Raw genomic sequence first — 15,066 nt, forward strand, 5'->3', positions numbered from 1 at the left:
GGTAGAACGCAAACATCAACATACTTTGAATACAGCTCGTGCTCTTATGTTTCAATCTAATTTTCCATCATCTTTTTAGTCTTATGCGGTTAAACATACTGTTTATTTACTTAACAGAGTTCCATCATCCGCAATTAATTTTAAAACACTATTTAAGATTTTATTTAATCATCCACCAAATTATCATGGTCTTAAAGTTTTTAGATGTTTATATTTTGTTTCTACCCTAATGGCAAACAGATCAAAATTTGATCCAAGAGCCAAAAAGGCTGTGTTTATTGGTTTTCAACATGGTTTTAAAGGATATATTTATATTTTAGAAGATAAAAGAATTGAGATTTTTAGAAATGTGATTTTTTATGAAATGATCTTTCCCTAAGTCACCAAAAATGTCCAATTCCATACATTCAACCCAACATTTCCAAACACGCCTTCTCAAAAACAAGATTTAGTTAGTCTTCCAGTTGGACCCTCACCCATACCCATTGACCCACTTCCATCCAATTCTTCCTTTTGTCCAACAGCCCTTCTTTCTTCCTCACTGCCATGTCCTAACCAACTTGAACCTATGACCCCCAAATCTATTTCACGTCATACAACCTCCCCTCTTTTCGCAATAGACACTAACCCACCATCACATTTTCATTCCACGTCACCTTCCTTGTCACCTGAGCAACCCCGTCCTCGTTATTTCGACCAGCCTCACCGACCTCCAGCATATCTCTTTGATTACTTGTGTAATTTCTCTCTCACCTTCACAAATATCTCTCCCTCAAAGTGTCGTCATCCTCTATCTTCAGTTATGTCTTTTTCTTCTCTTTCATCTTCTCATCATAAATTTCTTTTATCTCTACATTCTGATGTTGAGCCAAAGTCTTTTAAGGACGCCAATCAATACTCTAATTAGCATAGTGTTATGAAAGATGAGCTGGATGCTCTTGAGTTGAACAAAACTTTGCGTCTTGTTGATTGCCCTGCAGGCGTTAAGCCAATTGGCTGTAAATGGGTCTATCGCATCAAACGCAAGTCTGATAGTTCAGTTGATCAATATAAAGCACGCCTTGTGGCTAAAGGGTTCACTCAGAATGAAGGTGTTGATTTCTTGGAAACCTTTTTCCCTGTCGTCAAGCCTGCCACCATCATACTAGTTTTGGTATTGGCCTCTATGAAGCATTGGCATATACATCAGTTGGATGTCAATAATGCTTTCTTACATGGGGATCTTACTGAGGATGTTTATATGACTCTGCCAGCCGGGTTTACATCTCCTCGACCAAATCAATGCTACAAGCTGCTGAAGTCACTGTATGGTTTACAACAATCTAGTCGTATATGGTATGACAAACTTTCTCATCATTTGTTGTCTCATGGATATCAGCAGACCTTATCTGATTATAGTCTAATTGTTAAATTCACTGGTACTTAAATTTCTATCCTTCTAGTCTATGTTGACGATATTGTTCTCATTGGTAATTTCATTTCTGAACTTGCTGCCATTAAGTTTATTTTGCACTAACACTTCTGAATTAAAGACTTGGGTCCATTAAAATATTTTTTGGGTATTGGGGTTGCTCAATCAGCAAAGAAAATTTGTTTATCTCAGAAAAAATATTGTCTTTATCTTTTAGAGGATTCTGGTTTATTAGGTGCTAAACCTCCCTCTATTCCAATGGATAGTACCACAAGACTATATCAAGACAAAAGTCCCCTGCTATATTTCGCCATTTGGTTGGACGTCTTATCTATCTCAGCATTACTCGATCAGACATCATGCATGCCACTCAATAATTAAGTTAATTTATGGCATCTCCTACTGAATCTCATCTTCAAACTGCCAAGCATGTGTTACGATATCTGAAAACCAGTCCCGACAAATGACGTTTTTTTCCCAAGAGAATCAGAAATTCAGCTTCTTGGCTTCAGTGACTCTGATTGGATCGGACGTCCTGACACTCGGTGATCTTTAACATGCTATTATTTCTTATTAGACAGTTCTTTAGTCTCTTGGAAGACCAAGAAACAAACCGCCGTTGCCCGCTCATCCACTGAAGTAGAATATTGTGCACTTGCCAACACAACTTGTGAACTTCAATGGATACCAAATGTGTTACAATTTTTACGCATCTCTCTTATCCGTGCTACTAACTTGATTTTTCATGAACGGACCAAACACTTAGAAGTTGATTGTCACTTGGTTCAACAAAGAATTCAAGTTGGAGTGACGAAACTTCTCCCGTTCCCTCTTTTGGGTAGCTAGCTAACATCTTCACTAAACATTTGTCTTCTCAATCTTTCCACTTTAATCTCAATAAGTTTAGTGTTCTTGACATCTTTTATCCTCCAATTTGTTGGGCGTATTAAACCATTCTTCCACCTTAATCCATGACAACAATAAAGAAGTCTCACGGTTCACAAATTCAACCCAACATAATACATAAATTTAGTTATAATTTTAGTAATTATTATCTTATCTTATTTTTACTTTTATCTTTCGTAGACAATACTATATATATATATATATATATATATATATATATATATATATATATATATATATATAACTTTATCTTCATAATTTAATCCATTAATAATAATCAATTAAATTTTTTTATTTTTTATTTTTATTTGTTCTATTTTTGGGTTGCTGAAAAGAGAAAAGCTTAGTATACAAGCGATTAGGGCTTGTAACTATTACAAGTTCATTAACGCCTAATCCACTAAAACGCGCTGCAACTTCTACGTCACTTACACGCGCTGTACAAAGATCTCGCGTTTGTATAACTACCAAATTTAAAAGATTTGTTTCCTTCTTTGTTTTCTTTCTTTTCAAATTTCATCGTTCTTCTTCTCGCGCGTCTTCCCCTGATTTTTCGATCGTTCTTTTCCTCTCCTTCTCATTGGTTTGTCTTCGTAATTGACGTTAGTTTTTCTCTCTGTAACTCCAGCTTCGTTTTGACATGGTGTATTTATAGTTTTTGACATGGTGTATTCTGCAACCTCTCTGTTGTTGATGACCAGTTTATTCCGAAGGTTGGAATGACCTTTACCACCCTTGAAGATGCTGAAAAATTTTACAGGAACTATACCAAGGTTGCAGGTTTTTTTACAAGAGTTCGGAGCACAAATAGAAAGGAAAACGAGATTAAGAATCAATTGATTACATGTAGCAGAGAGGGAAAATGAAACTCTCATAGCAAAGACTCATTTGATAGGAATTGGAATGATTTTCTGCTAAACTTTGGTCTTGTGGACAACAAGTGGCTTTCATGTAGTGTTGGATTAAAATCTGCAGCAGAGGTGTAAATTTAATTTTTTATCAGGTGTATTTATAGTCTGTGTTTGGGTGTATTATGCAGATCTCTATGCAGACCGTCATATATAGGTTTCAATCTATCTGATCACCACTTCATATTATAGTACCTGTAAATCAGACATTTTGAATACACTAGAGAGAGTTTAATTAATTTTGGACTTGTGGACAACAAGTGGCTTTCAGGTAGTGTTGGGTTAAAATCTGCAGCAGGGGTGTAAATTTAATTTTTTATCGGGTGTATTTATAGTCTGTGTTTGGGTGTATTATGCAGATCTCTATGCAGACCGTCATATATGGGTTCCAATCTATCTGGATCATCACTTCATATTATAGTACCTGTAAATCAGACATTTTGAATACACCAGAGAGAGTTTAATTAATTTTGGTCTTGTGGACAACAAGTGGCTTTCAGGTAGTGTTGGGTTAAAATCTGCAGCAGAGGTGTAAATTTAATTTTTATCGGGTGTATTTATAGTCTGTGTTTGGGTGTATTATGCAGATCTCTATGCAGACCGTCATATATGGGTTCCAATCTATCTGGATCACCACTTCATATTATAGTACCTGTAAATCAGAAATTTTGAATACACTAGAGAGAGTTTAATTAATTTTGGTCTTGTGGACAACAAGTGGCTTTCAGGTAGTGTTGGGTTAAAATCTGCAGCAGAGGTGTAAATTTAATTTTTTATCGGGTGTATTTATAGTCTGTGTTTGGGTGTATTATGCAGATCTCTATGCAGACCGTCATATATGGGTTTCAATCTATCTGATCACCACTTCATATTATAGTACCTGTAAATCAGACATTTTGAATATACCAGAGAGAGTTTAATTAATTTTGGACTTGTGGACAACAAGTGGCTTTCAGGTAGTGTTGGGTTAAAATCTGCAGCAGGGGTGTAAATTTAATTTTTTATCGGGTGTATTTATAGTCTGTGTTTGGGTGTATTATGCAGATCTCTATGCAGACCGTCATATATGGGTTCTAATCTATCTGGATCACCACTTCATATTATAGTACCTGTAAATCAGAAATTTTGAATACACTAGAGAGAGTTTAATTAATTTTGGTCTTGTGGACAACAAGTGGCTTTCAGGTAGTGTTGGGTTAAAATCTGCAGCAGAGGTGTAAATTTAATTTTTTATCGGGTGTATTTATAGTCTGTGTTTGGGTGTATTATGCAGATCTCTATGCAGACCGTCATATATGGGTTCCAATCTATCTGGATCACCACTTCATATTATAGTACCTGTAAATCAGAAATTTTGAATACACTAGAGAGAGTTTAATTAATTTTGGTCTTGTGGACAACAAGTGGCTTTCAGGTAGTGTTGGGTTAAAATCTGCAGCAGAGGTGTAAATTTAATTTTTTATCGGGTGTATTTATAGTCTGTGTTTGGGTGTATTATGCAGATCTCTATGCAGACCATCATATATGGGTTCCAATCTATCTGGATCACCACTTCATATTATAGTACCTGTAAATCAGACATTTTGAATACACCAGAGAGAGTTTAATTAATTTTGATCTTGTGGACAACAAGTGGCTTTCAGGTAGTGTTGGGTTAAAATCTGCAGCAGAGATGTAAATTCAATTTTTTATCGGGTGTATTTATAGTCTGTGTTTGGGTGTATTATGCAGATCTCTATGCAGACCGTCATATATGAGTTCCAATCTATCTGGATCACCACTTCATATTATAGTACCTGTAAATCAGACATTTTGAATACACTAGAGAGAGTTTAATTAATTTTGGACTTGTGGACAACAAGTAGTTTTCAGGTAGTGTTGGGCTAAAATCTGCAGCAGAGGTGTAAATTTAATTTTTTATCGGGTGTATTTATAGTCTGTGTTTGGGTGTATTATGCAGATCTCTATGCAGACCGTCATATATGGGTTCCAATCTATCTGGATCACCACTTCATATTATAGTACCTGTAAATCAGACATTTTGAATACACCAGAGAGAGTTTAATTATGGAAAAAAAATTTACTTATAATTGGATCAAATATATTTACACCATGTGTTCAATTTCTTAGAACAAGAAGATCAATAAAACCTAGAAGAACATAGAAGAACAGTAAAACATAGTTCTTCGATTTCGAAATCAGAAACAGAAATGTGGAAAATGTACAAGATGAGTAAAACAATAACGTACCTTGAATAATATTTTGTTGATGGTTTCTGCTATTATTCGCGACGAGTTCAAATGTCTCTTCAGTTTGGAATGTTGCTCGAAACTTGAGGATTTGTGTTATCTTTAAAGGAGAAGAGGAAGAGTGAGCCATAACGAGCGATTTTTTCGAAGCGTAATCGTTCGAGTGACGCGCGTGAAATTGACGCTCCATTTAAAGGGAGGGAGTGCGCGTGGATTAAACCTGAGTTGGGCCAACTTGTAAGGATTGTATGCGTTATTTGCTTGTATGTGTAGCGGGGCATGCTGAAAAATATTGTATGTTAATTAAGTCAAATGTGTCAGTTTAATTTCGGAAAACATATTATTTTAAATGTTAATTTGCTTTTAAGTAGTCAATATCGAACCGACCTGTTGGATTAAGGAAAAAAAAGGAACCGACCTAATCAATTCCGTTTTTGATCGCTTTTGTCGGCTTGACAGCTAAACAAATTCAATGCATCAACCGAATGTATTGGATCAAATGTTTTTCCCTCTCCACACTGGGACACTGCGAATACCCACATTACAATTACAAAATTGAATATAAAATCAAATGTATTTATAGCATCAATCTAATATACGTTATTTGAGGTCAAATAAGTGAAATCGTTCTAACTCTAAAATAAACCATCTTGGAGGGAAAGTAGGCCAGGTTGCTCGTTGGAAGCTCATGACTCGACTTGTTTTATATTTAATATAATATATGATTATGTTTTAATTATAATCTTCTGAATATAAAAGCCACCAAGCATGTGGGCCAATATGCTGACTTGGAGGAAAAATATCTAACTCCTCTCATTTAGACAGAGTAAAACGCACAGCTTTGGCGCCAGTTGCCACAAACATTAAGCCAGTTTCAAAACCCTAACTCCCTTCACCGAATACGCAGCGAGACGCACGTATTTATAAGCAAAGCAGCCGCGACTTGTTTTAAATTTAGTTCGATTTGACTCGTTTTGTCGAATATGTTAGATTTAGAATATTTATAAAGTTTATTAGTTAAACAATAAAATTCTAAGTCCAAATAAAATATTTAATTAAATTTAATTAAATTGTTATAATTTATAACGACTTTTTAAATTATGCATATTCTCTTTCTCCTTCTCCTTCTCTTTTTCCTTCTCTATTTTCTCTTTCTCTTTCTCTTTATTTTTTTTCTTTTTACTGTTTGTTCAAATCTGAACTAATTTCGGTTCATTTGTGTGCTAATTGAGATTCATTTGATGCTGCTGATAAGTATTACCAAAATTTTAGTAAAGAAGAATGAAATTATTTATTATCACTTTATTCAATTGCATTAGATTTCACTCCATTTCATTCAATTAGTTTAGTGTTTGAATAAACATTTAAAAAGACTCAATCATCAACAAAAACACATCGAATTCATTTCTGGATCCAAATGAACCTCAAATAAACTAAGAAATGAACCGAAATTATTTAAGAAAAAAAACTTGGTCAATACTTAAGAGCAGCATCAAATGAACCTCAATTAATTCACAAATGAACCGAAATTAGTTCAGTTTTGAACAAGTAGTCAAAAAGATTCAATCATCAACAAAAACACATGCAATTCATTTCTGAACCCAAATGAACCTCAATTAAACTAAGAGATGAATCGAAATTACTTAAGGAATAAAAAATTTGGTCAATACTTATCACCAGCGTCAAGTGAACCTCAATTAACACAAAAAGGGACCGAAATTAGTTCAGTTTTGAACAAGCAGTAAAGAAAACTCAATTATCAATAAAAGTACATCGAATTCATTTCTGAATCTAAATGAACCTCAATTAAAACGAGGAAAAGAAAAAACGCAGCAACAACAGCAGTAATAAAAGAATGACGATTGAGATAAAACACGTGAAGAAGAAGAAGAAGGAAGAAGGCGAAGAGAATGAAGAACGTGAAAAAGAAGAAAAAGAAGAAAGTAGGAAAGCGAAGAAGGAAAAATGTGAAGAAAAAAGAACGCGAAGATGAAGAAGGATATGTTTGCGTTATTAAAGCGCGCGTGTGTATACGGTGGTGTAATGAGAGTGGTTTTTGTTGATTGGGTCAATTAACTTGGTTACCAAAAAACCTTGGATGTGTAATTGGACTGTTATAAAGATTAAATTGAATCAACTTGAGTTTGTCAAATTGTCAGTTTACTCGTCTGCTTAAATAATTTTGTGAGTTCGAATTCTGCCTTAGTTTTAGCTTGTGCATGCAGCAACTTATTGGTCAGCGATAGACCCTTAAATACAATTTCAATCCGCGACAAGATTAGTCATTGACTTGTCGGACTGAAAAATATAGACCGTGGACAATTTAAAAAAAAAAGAATTAAATTATAAGCTTTTCTAAAGCTTGTAAAACTCGTTGAACTGCTTTGTTAAAATATTATTTTTATAAAAATAAATTATTTTTAATTTAAGTTTTCAATTATTCACTCATAATAAATCTAAAATAAATAAAACAAAAATTAATAGTCAAAACCAGTAAATATTGTAACTTTATTCTTTTTTTGTTTACGGATATATATATATATATAATATATATATATATATATATATATATATATATATATATATATATATAAAGAGTAATGATTAATATATATATATATAAGAGTAATGATTAATATATAAATAAATTATAATTTATAGATTATGAGTTATAATTTTTAAAATGTATCTATTGTCAACTTAAATTTTTTAAATTTATTATTTTAAATTATAATTCATGAAATAAAATTTTTAAATAGGTTTATGAATTTGTTAGATTTTTAAATAAGTCAAACTTAAACTTTAAAAAAATCTATAAAAAATAATAAATCTAGACTTAAATCAAATATTCACAATATAAACTAGATTTGTCTAAACCATCAAAACTTGATCCGATTCGATTTATTTTTTAACCCTACTTATGATCATAAGATTCAAAATGTTGCTAGCTATCGCTTATAAGCTATATTTGGATTTCAAAATATTAGTTAAGATTATAATTTTTTATTTTAATTTACTAAAACATGATTATTTAATTTTGATTATTTTCTTATTTCACGGTCCTTCCCAAACATGCTCTCGTGAATCGTGAGAAAGGAAATTGAAGGGAATGTTTTGGAAAGAAGAGCAAGAGAAGTTGAAGAATGGCTAATTTTTTTTTCCAGGAGCTAAAAATAATCAAGGAAGAGGAATTTGAAGATTTACTACATATTTTTACAATTTTAACTTTTTATTTGAATATTGAGGATATATAAGAAGATAAATAATAATTTATTATCAGAAAAAAGATAATTAATTAAATTGAAATATGATGAAATCCTTCAATTTGAAAAAATTAAAAAAAAATATATATAGGTAGACAATAAAAATATTAAATAATGTGAACAATGAATATATCGGATATTCATTTCAGTAAGTGTGCGGATGGTTATTCTAATACTAAGATTTAGGTGGATAATTTGTAGGTATAGTATATTTTAATTTGATTGGTGGTTATTTATGTTGTTCAAGAAAATTATTGATTATTTAGTATAACCCAATTTAAAAATAAAAAATTTAAAATTTTTTGAAAAAGTTGATAAACACATCCAAATTCCTCCTACTCTGAAAAATAAAACTCATAAATTAACTTTAACCTTTCCAAATATTTTTTTCCTTCTCTCCAAATCTTCTCAAAACCAAATTCGTAAATATCCTCTCTACAACCTATATATGTACTATTGCCCTAATTAACATGCATCCAAAACCATCCCCCCGTTAAAATCATTTATTAGTCTTTGCATCACATGTTAAAGTGTATTTTAAATACACCGTCCGCCCAAAATAATATATTTTTTATTTTTAAATACTCTTCGTTAAAGTTTGTTTGTATAATGAAACTTATCCTAAGGTTTAAATGGGTAAGAAAATTTTCATAAATAATTATTTTTTAATATATTTTTTTATATAAAAATTATTTTTAAATTTTTGTAAATTTTTATATAAATATTTTTTTTTATTGTTTGCAAAAAAATTTAACTATGAATAAATTATTTTTTGTTATATTTATTTTAGAATATTTAAAATTTGAAATTATAATTTAAGATTTAGAATTTAAAAATTTTAAATTTATAATTTAAATTTTATAATTAAAAAAATTAACTAATATAGATTAAAAAATGAATAATACTCTGCATCCAAATGATTTCACTAACTAAGTCCAACCAAGTTATTATAACCTTCTCTACATCCACGCGCTAGCTACTAACAGACTTTTAAATTTAAACAACTTTCCACTTTTAAAGTGAAAGGCAAATCTTCTTTGATGTTGCGTCTTCTTCTTTTTCTTATTTTTCTTTTTTGTTATCTTTCTCTTTCGTTATCGTCGTCACCAATAACACCAATATTTTAACATTTTTATTGGTCCTAATTTTCTCTGATATCATCATTAAATAATTTTTATTCATTTCTTATTAGTTTATTTTGGTTGATCATTTGTGTGTTAAGTGAAGTTCACTTGAAGCTGCTAATAAGTATTGACTAAATTTTTTATTTCTTAAATAATTTTGGTTCATTTCTTAGTTTAATTGAGATTTATTTGGATTCAGAAATGAATTCGATGTGTTTTTGTTAATGATTGAGTCTTTTTTACTGTTGTTCAAATCTAAACTAATTTCGGTTCATTTGTGTGCTAATTGATGTTCACTTGCTGTTGCTAATAAGTATTGACTAAATTTTTTAGCAAAGAAGAATGAAATTATTGATCATTATCACTTTATTCAATGTCATTAGATTCTACTCCGTTTCATTCAATTAGTTCAATTTTGAATAAGTAGTCAAAAAGACTCAATCATCAATAAAAATAGATCGAATTCATTTTTGAATCCAAATGAACCTTAAATAAACTAATAAATGAATCGAAATTACTTAAGGAATAAAAAACTTGGTCAAAACTTAACAGTAGCATCAACTGAACCTTAATTGACACACAAATAAACTGAAATTAGTTTAGTCTTGAACAAGCAGTCAAAAAAACTCAATCATCAACAAAAACACATACAATTTATTTCTGGATCTAAATGAACCTCAATTAGACTAAGAAATGAACCAAAATTACTTAAAAAATAAAAAATTTGGTCAATACTTATGAACAGCATCAAGTGAATCTCAATTAATTCACTAATGAAAACCGAAATTAGTTCAATTTTGAACAAGCAGTCAAAAAGACTCAATCATTAACAAAAACACATCGAATTTATTTCTGGATCCAAATGAACATCAATTAAAAGGAGAACAAGAAAAAACGTAGCAACAACAACAACAATAAAAGAATGACGATTGAGAAAAAATATGCGACGAAGAAGAAGGAATACAAAGAAGAAAAATGGGGAAGATGAAAAAGAAAAAAGAAGAACGCAAAGAAAAAGAAGAAGGAATACGAAGACAGAGACGAAGAAGTGTTATTGAAACGCGCGTGTGTAGGCTCAGGATTCGGTGGTACCAAGACGTTTGAACCACTAAATGGTCCCATAACAAAATATGTTTTTTAAGGTTTTTTAAGAACTGTTAAATAGTCTTTTTTAAATTTAATTACAAATTAACCCCATATATTTTATTTAATTATAACAACGATTTTTTATTTTATAAATAATTATTTTATCATAAATCTATCATGTTTATTAACAATCAAGAACAAAAACAATAACGAATTCGATCTTTCATTGATCCTAATAAATTTTTTTGCCATTCCAATCGATTAAAAGATTAAATTTGATCCGTCACATTGGTGAGAAATCACAAAATCGTATTTCGTTGAAAATCAATTGATTGGACTATCAAACTAATCGATTGAATTCTAACTCAATCGATTGGATTTCAGTTTATCACTAAACAATCGATTGAAAATTGCAATGAAACATGGTTTTTGCATAAATCAATCGATTGGTCATATTAACCAATCGATTGAATGATGAATTAAATGTGAATTTTATGTAATTTAATCGATTGTTTAGAATTTTCAATCGATTGAATTCTTCAAAACAATCGATTGGGTAGCACAATTCAATCGATTGCTTTTGTTACTCAATCGATTGAATTCACCAAAACAATATGAATTTACCAAATTCAATCGATTGAAGTGTACTACCCAATCGATTGAAATGTGTACTAAGCCTATTTTAATTTTGTTATCGTTTTTAGAAATTATCTTGTTATTCATCTATCTTATCTTTAAAATTCTATCTTCAATTTTTTGCGGTTTTATTATCCTTTCCATAATATTAACATTATAAATTGGTGAATAATCTATCAACAATTATTCAATCCCACCATTGAAATCGTGTATCATTTTCTTTGATTATAAAAAATTTCATCATTTTTCTCTTTAAATTATTATCATACTATTTTAATAATATACTCTTGATGCTTATATGCAATATATAATGATAATTAGTGTCTAAATTTAAATTCCAATATTATTCTTATATAGAGGTTTATTATTAAAAAAATTCTTTTGTCAATTTCGTTAAATAAAAAAATTTCTACCCATTTTTCACAGTAACCTCGTTAAGATATTCTTATTGAATGTAAATTATTATTACAAATATTTTTATTAAAATATGTTTTGAAGGAATAAAAGTAAAATAGTTCAATAAGGATAATTCTTTTAAAAAAATAAATTTACACTAATAATTTTTCTCTTCAAATAATTAACGTACTTTTCTAATATAGTACCTACACAATATATAATATCAATTAGCGTTCAAATTTAAGTTCCAATATTATTATTAACGAGAGAGGTTTATTATCTTTTACAAAAATTTACACACAATAATTTTTGTAACAATATATTATAATTCATTTTAAAAATAATATTTATTCATCTAAGTCATAGAGTGTCTTGAAAAATTATATTTAAATAATTTTTTTATCTTTTAACTATTTTATATTTTTAGATTGAAAACTTTGTATTTTTTTATTCAAGGTTTATTTTTATATTTTATTTTAATTCTCTTATTCAAAACTATTAATATGAATTTTTATTTTGTAGGATAAATAAAAAGATGAGATTTTTTTAATAAATTAAATTATTGAAAAACTTACTTATTATAAAAGAAGTTAAGTATATTTCTTGATTATAAGAATACATATAATTCACTTTTAAATGTAATTAAAATAAATATAAATTTATTCAATTTTTTAAAATGTACATTAATTATTAAAATTATAACATAATGAATGTACTCCTATACAAATATAAAAATAATTTCATAACTATTTTTTTTTGTTAGGAGAAAAATGACTTAATAAACATAAAGTCTAATTTAAACAACTATAGATAAGTAAAATAAGTAACAAAAAATGAACATAAAATTTAACATTTTTTGTTATTTGGTATAAAAATAATATAATAAAATAAATCATTGTTCTCAAACCAATCGATTGAATTGGAAGTCACGTGCAAAGATCAATAAATTGAGTAACATAACCAATCGATTGAATAGCAAGACCTCAGGTTGCTGCTAATACACATTTCAATCGATTGGGGAGCACACTTCAATCGATTGAATTTGGCATATCCATATTGTTTTCATGAATTCAATTGATTGGGTATCACAACCAATCGATTAAATTAAAAACAATCGATTGTTTTGTGATAATAAGCTATAGTCCAATCGATTGGGTTATGAAAAGTTGATAGTCCAATCGATTGGTTTGATAGTCCAATCGATTGGTTTTCAACGAAATACGATTTTGTGATTCCTCACAAACGTGACGGATCAAATTTAATCTTTTAATTGATTGGAATGCCCAAAAAATTTATTAGGATTAATGGAAGATCGAATTCGTTATTGTTTTTGTTCTTGATTGTTAATAAACATGATAGATTTATGATAAAATAATTATTTATAAAATAAAAAATTATTTTTATAATTAAATAAAATATATAGATTAATTTGTAATTAAATTTAAAAAAGGATTATTTAGCAGTTCTTAAAAAACCTTAGAAAACATGTTTTGTTATAGGATCATTTAATGGTCCAAACGTTTTGAAATCACCGAATTCAGTATCATATATGTATACGTAATAAAAGTGGTTTTTATTGAGTTTTAACTTGCTTCATTGGACTTGAAAATAAAAATGCTTAGATATGAAGTTGTACTGTTAAAAAATTCACCCTCTAGTTATATTTTTAACTATTTGTTCATGCACCTAAAAAGAATTCCTTAGTACAAAAATTACTGAATTCACGTGCAAGCAACTAGCAACATGAATCATTATTGTACAATCCATAATCTAATAAGACAAACGAACTCTTTCTTGAGTTTCGTTTATATATAGCAAGGCAATCTTAAATTATTTAAGACTTCAATGTGATAGATTCCCCAAACTTATATAAGTTTATAATTATAACATTAAAGAAACAATTGGATGGGATCCAAGACCTATATAAATAATAGGGTTACAGCTACCTAGGTTCAATAGGTTCATAGGATTCAAGCAACAAAAAAACAAATAGTTGCCAAAAATGACTTCCCCTAATTTCTTTGAGATCCAAGACTGGAACACATCATCTTCACCAAATAATTTTTGCTTCCAAACATTTTCCAACAACAATGTTGATGATTCTCCTTCTTTTGATATCATCGACTTCTCTATGCATTCACAACAAGTCCCAAAAATAGGTAACAACAACAAATACAAGGAGAAAAATGTGAAGAACAAGAAGCATGAAGAAGAAGATGAAGAGGTTCATCATGGTGAAAAAGGAAGGTACATAGGTGTAAGAAAAAGACCATGGGGAAAATTCGCAGCCGAAATTCGAGACACAACAAGGAATGGAACAAGGGTTTGGCTTGGAACCTTTGATTGTGCTGAAGATGCTGCTTTGGCTTATGATCAAGCTGCATTTGCCATGAGAGGTTACAATACTGTTCTCAATTTTCCAGTCCAAAAGGTCAAAGATTCCTTGCAAGGAATTGAGTATAATTGTGGCAACAACAACAACAAAGGGTATTCACCAGCACTTGCACTCAAAGAGAGAAACTACATGAGAAGAAAATTGTCATCATCAAAGGAAAATGAATCTACTCAAAATGCAAAGTGTAAAGGGAAAAGTGAAGAATCATCATCATCATCATCATCATCATCAAGTAGTAGTGTGATGGTGTTAGAGGACTTGGGAGTTGAATATCTTGAGCAACTCCTAAGTATTTCGGATAATAATAATAATAATCAAGGTGAAAGTCCTAGTTATTACTTCAATTAAATCTTGTTTAATTTCACTTAGATTTAATTTCTTTTCTTCTTCTTTGTTTGTTTGTAGTTCTTTATGGACATTCTAATAGGGCATGTTTTAGTTTTATTTCTCTTTTCTCTAATAATCTTGGTAATCTCTTATTCATTATTTTCTCTTTTGTGTTTCTGTAATTGTGTGTTTGTGAGTTGAGAGATCAGATCTTTAAAAAAATCACCTTTTTTTTTTCCTTTAGAGATGATAGTCTTCTGTTTGATCATCTAATTATCATGGAAGACAATGCTGCCAATAAATTCAATTTTGATTCTCACTACTGTAGTAATGTCTATACAATCATTTAATTAGTTCAAAATTTA

At 29.7% G+C, this 15,066-nt stretch overlaps 1 protein-coding gene across 1 annotated transcript; it reads left to right on the plus strand.

Moving 5' to 3' along the window:
- The first annotated feature begins 13,981 nt into the window (after nt 1-13,981).
- On the plus strand, nt 13,982-14,722 carry LOC130962642 (ethylene-response factor C3-like). Its single transcript, XM_057888830.1, has one exon. The coding sequence runs from the start codon at nt 13,982-13,984 to the stop codon at nt 14,720-14,722; it is 741 nt and encodes a 246-aa protein (XP_057744813.1).
- Nucleotides 14,723-15,066: the final 344 nt, after the last annotated feature.

Source organism: Arachis stenosperma, chromosome 2, assembly GCF_014773155.1.
Source record: "Arachis stenosperma cultivar V10309 chromosome 2, arast.V10309.gnm1.PFL2, whole genome shotgun sequence".
NCBI classification, from domain to species: Eukaryota; Viridiplantae; Streptophyta; class Magnoliopsida; order Fabales; family Fabaceae; genus Arachis; species Arachis stenosperma.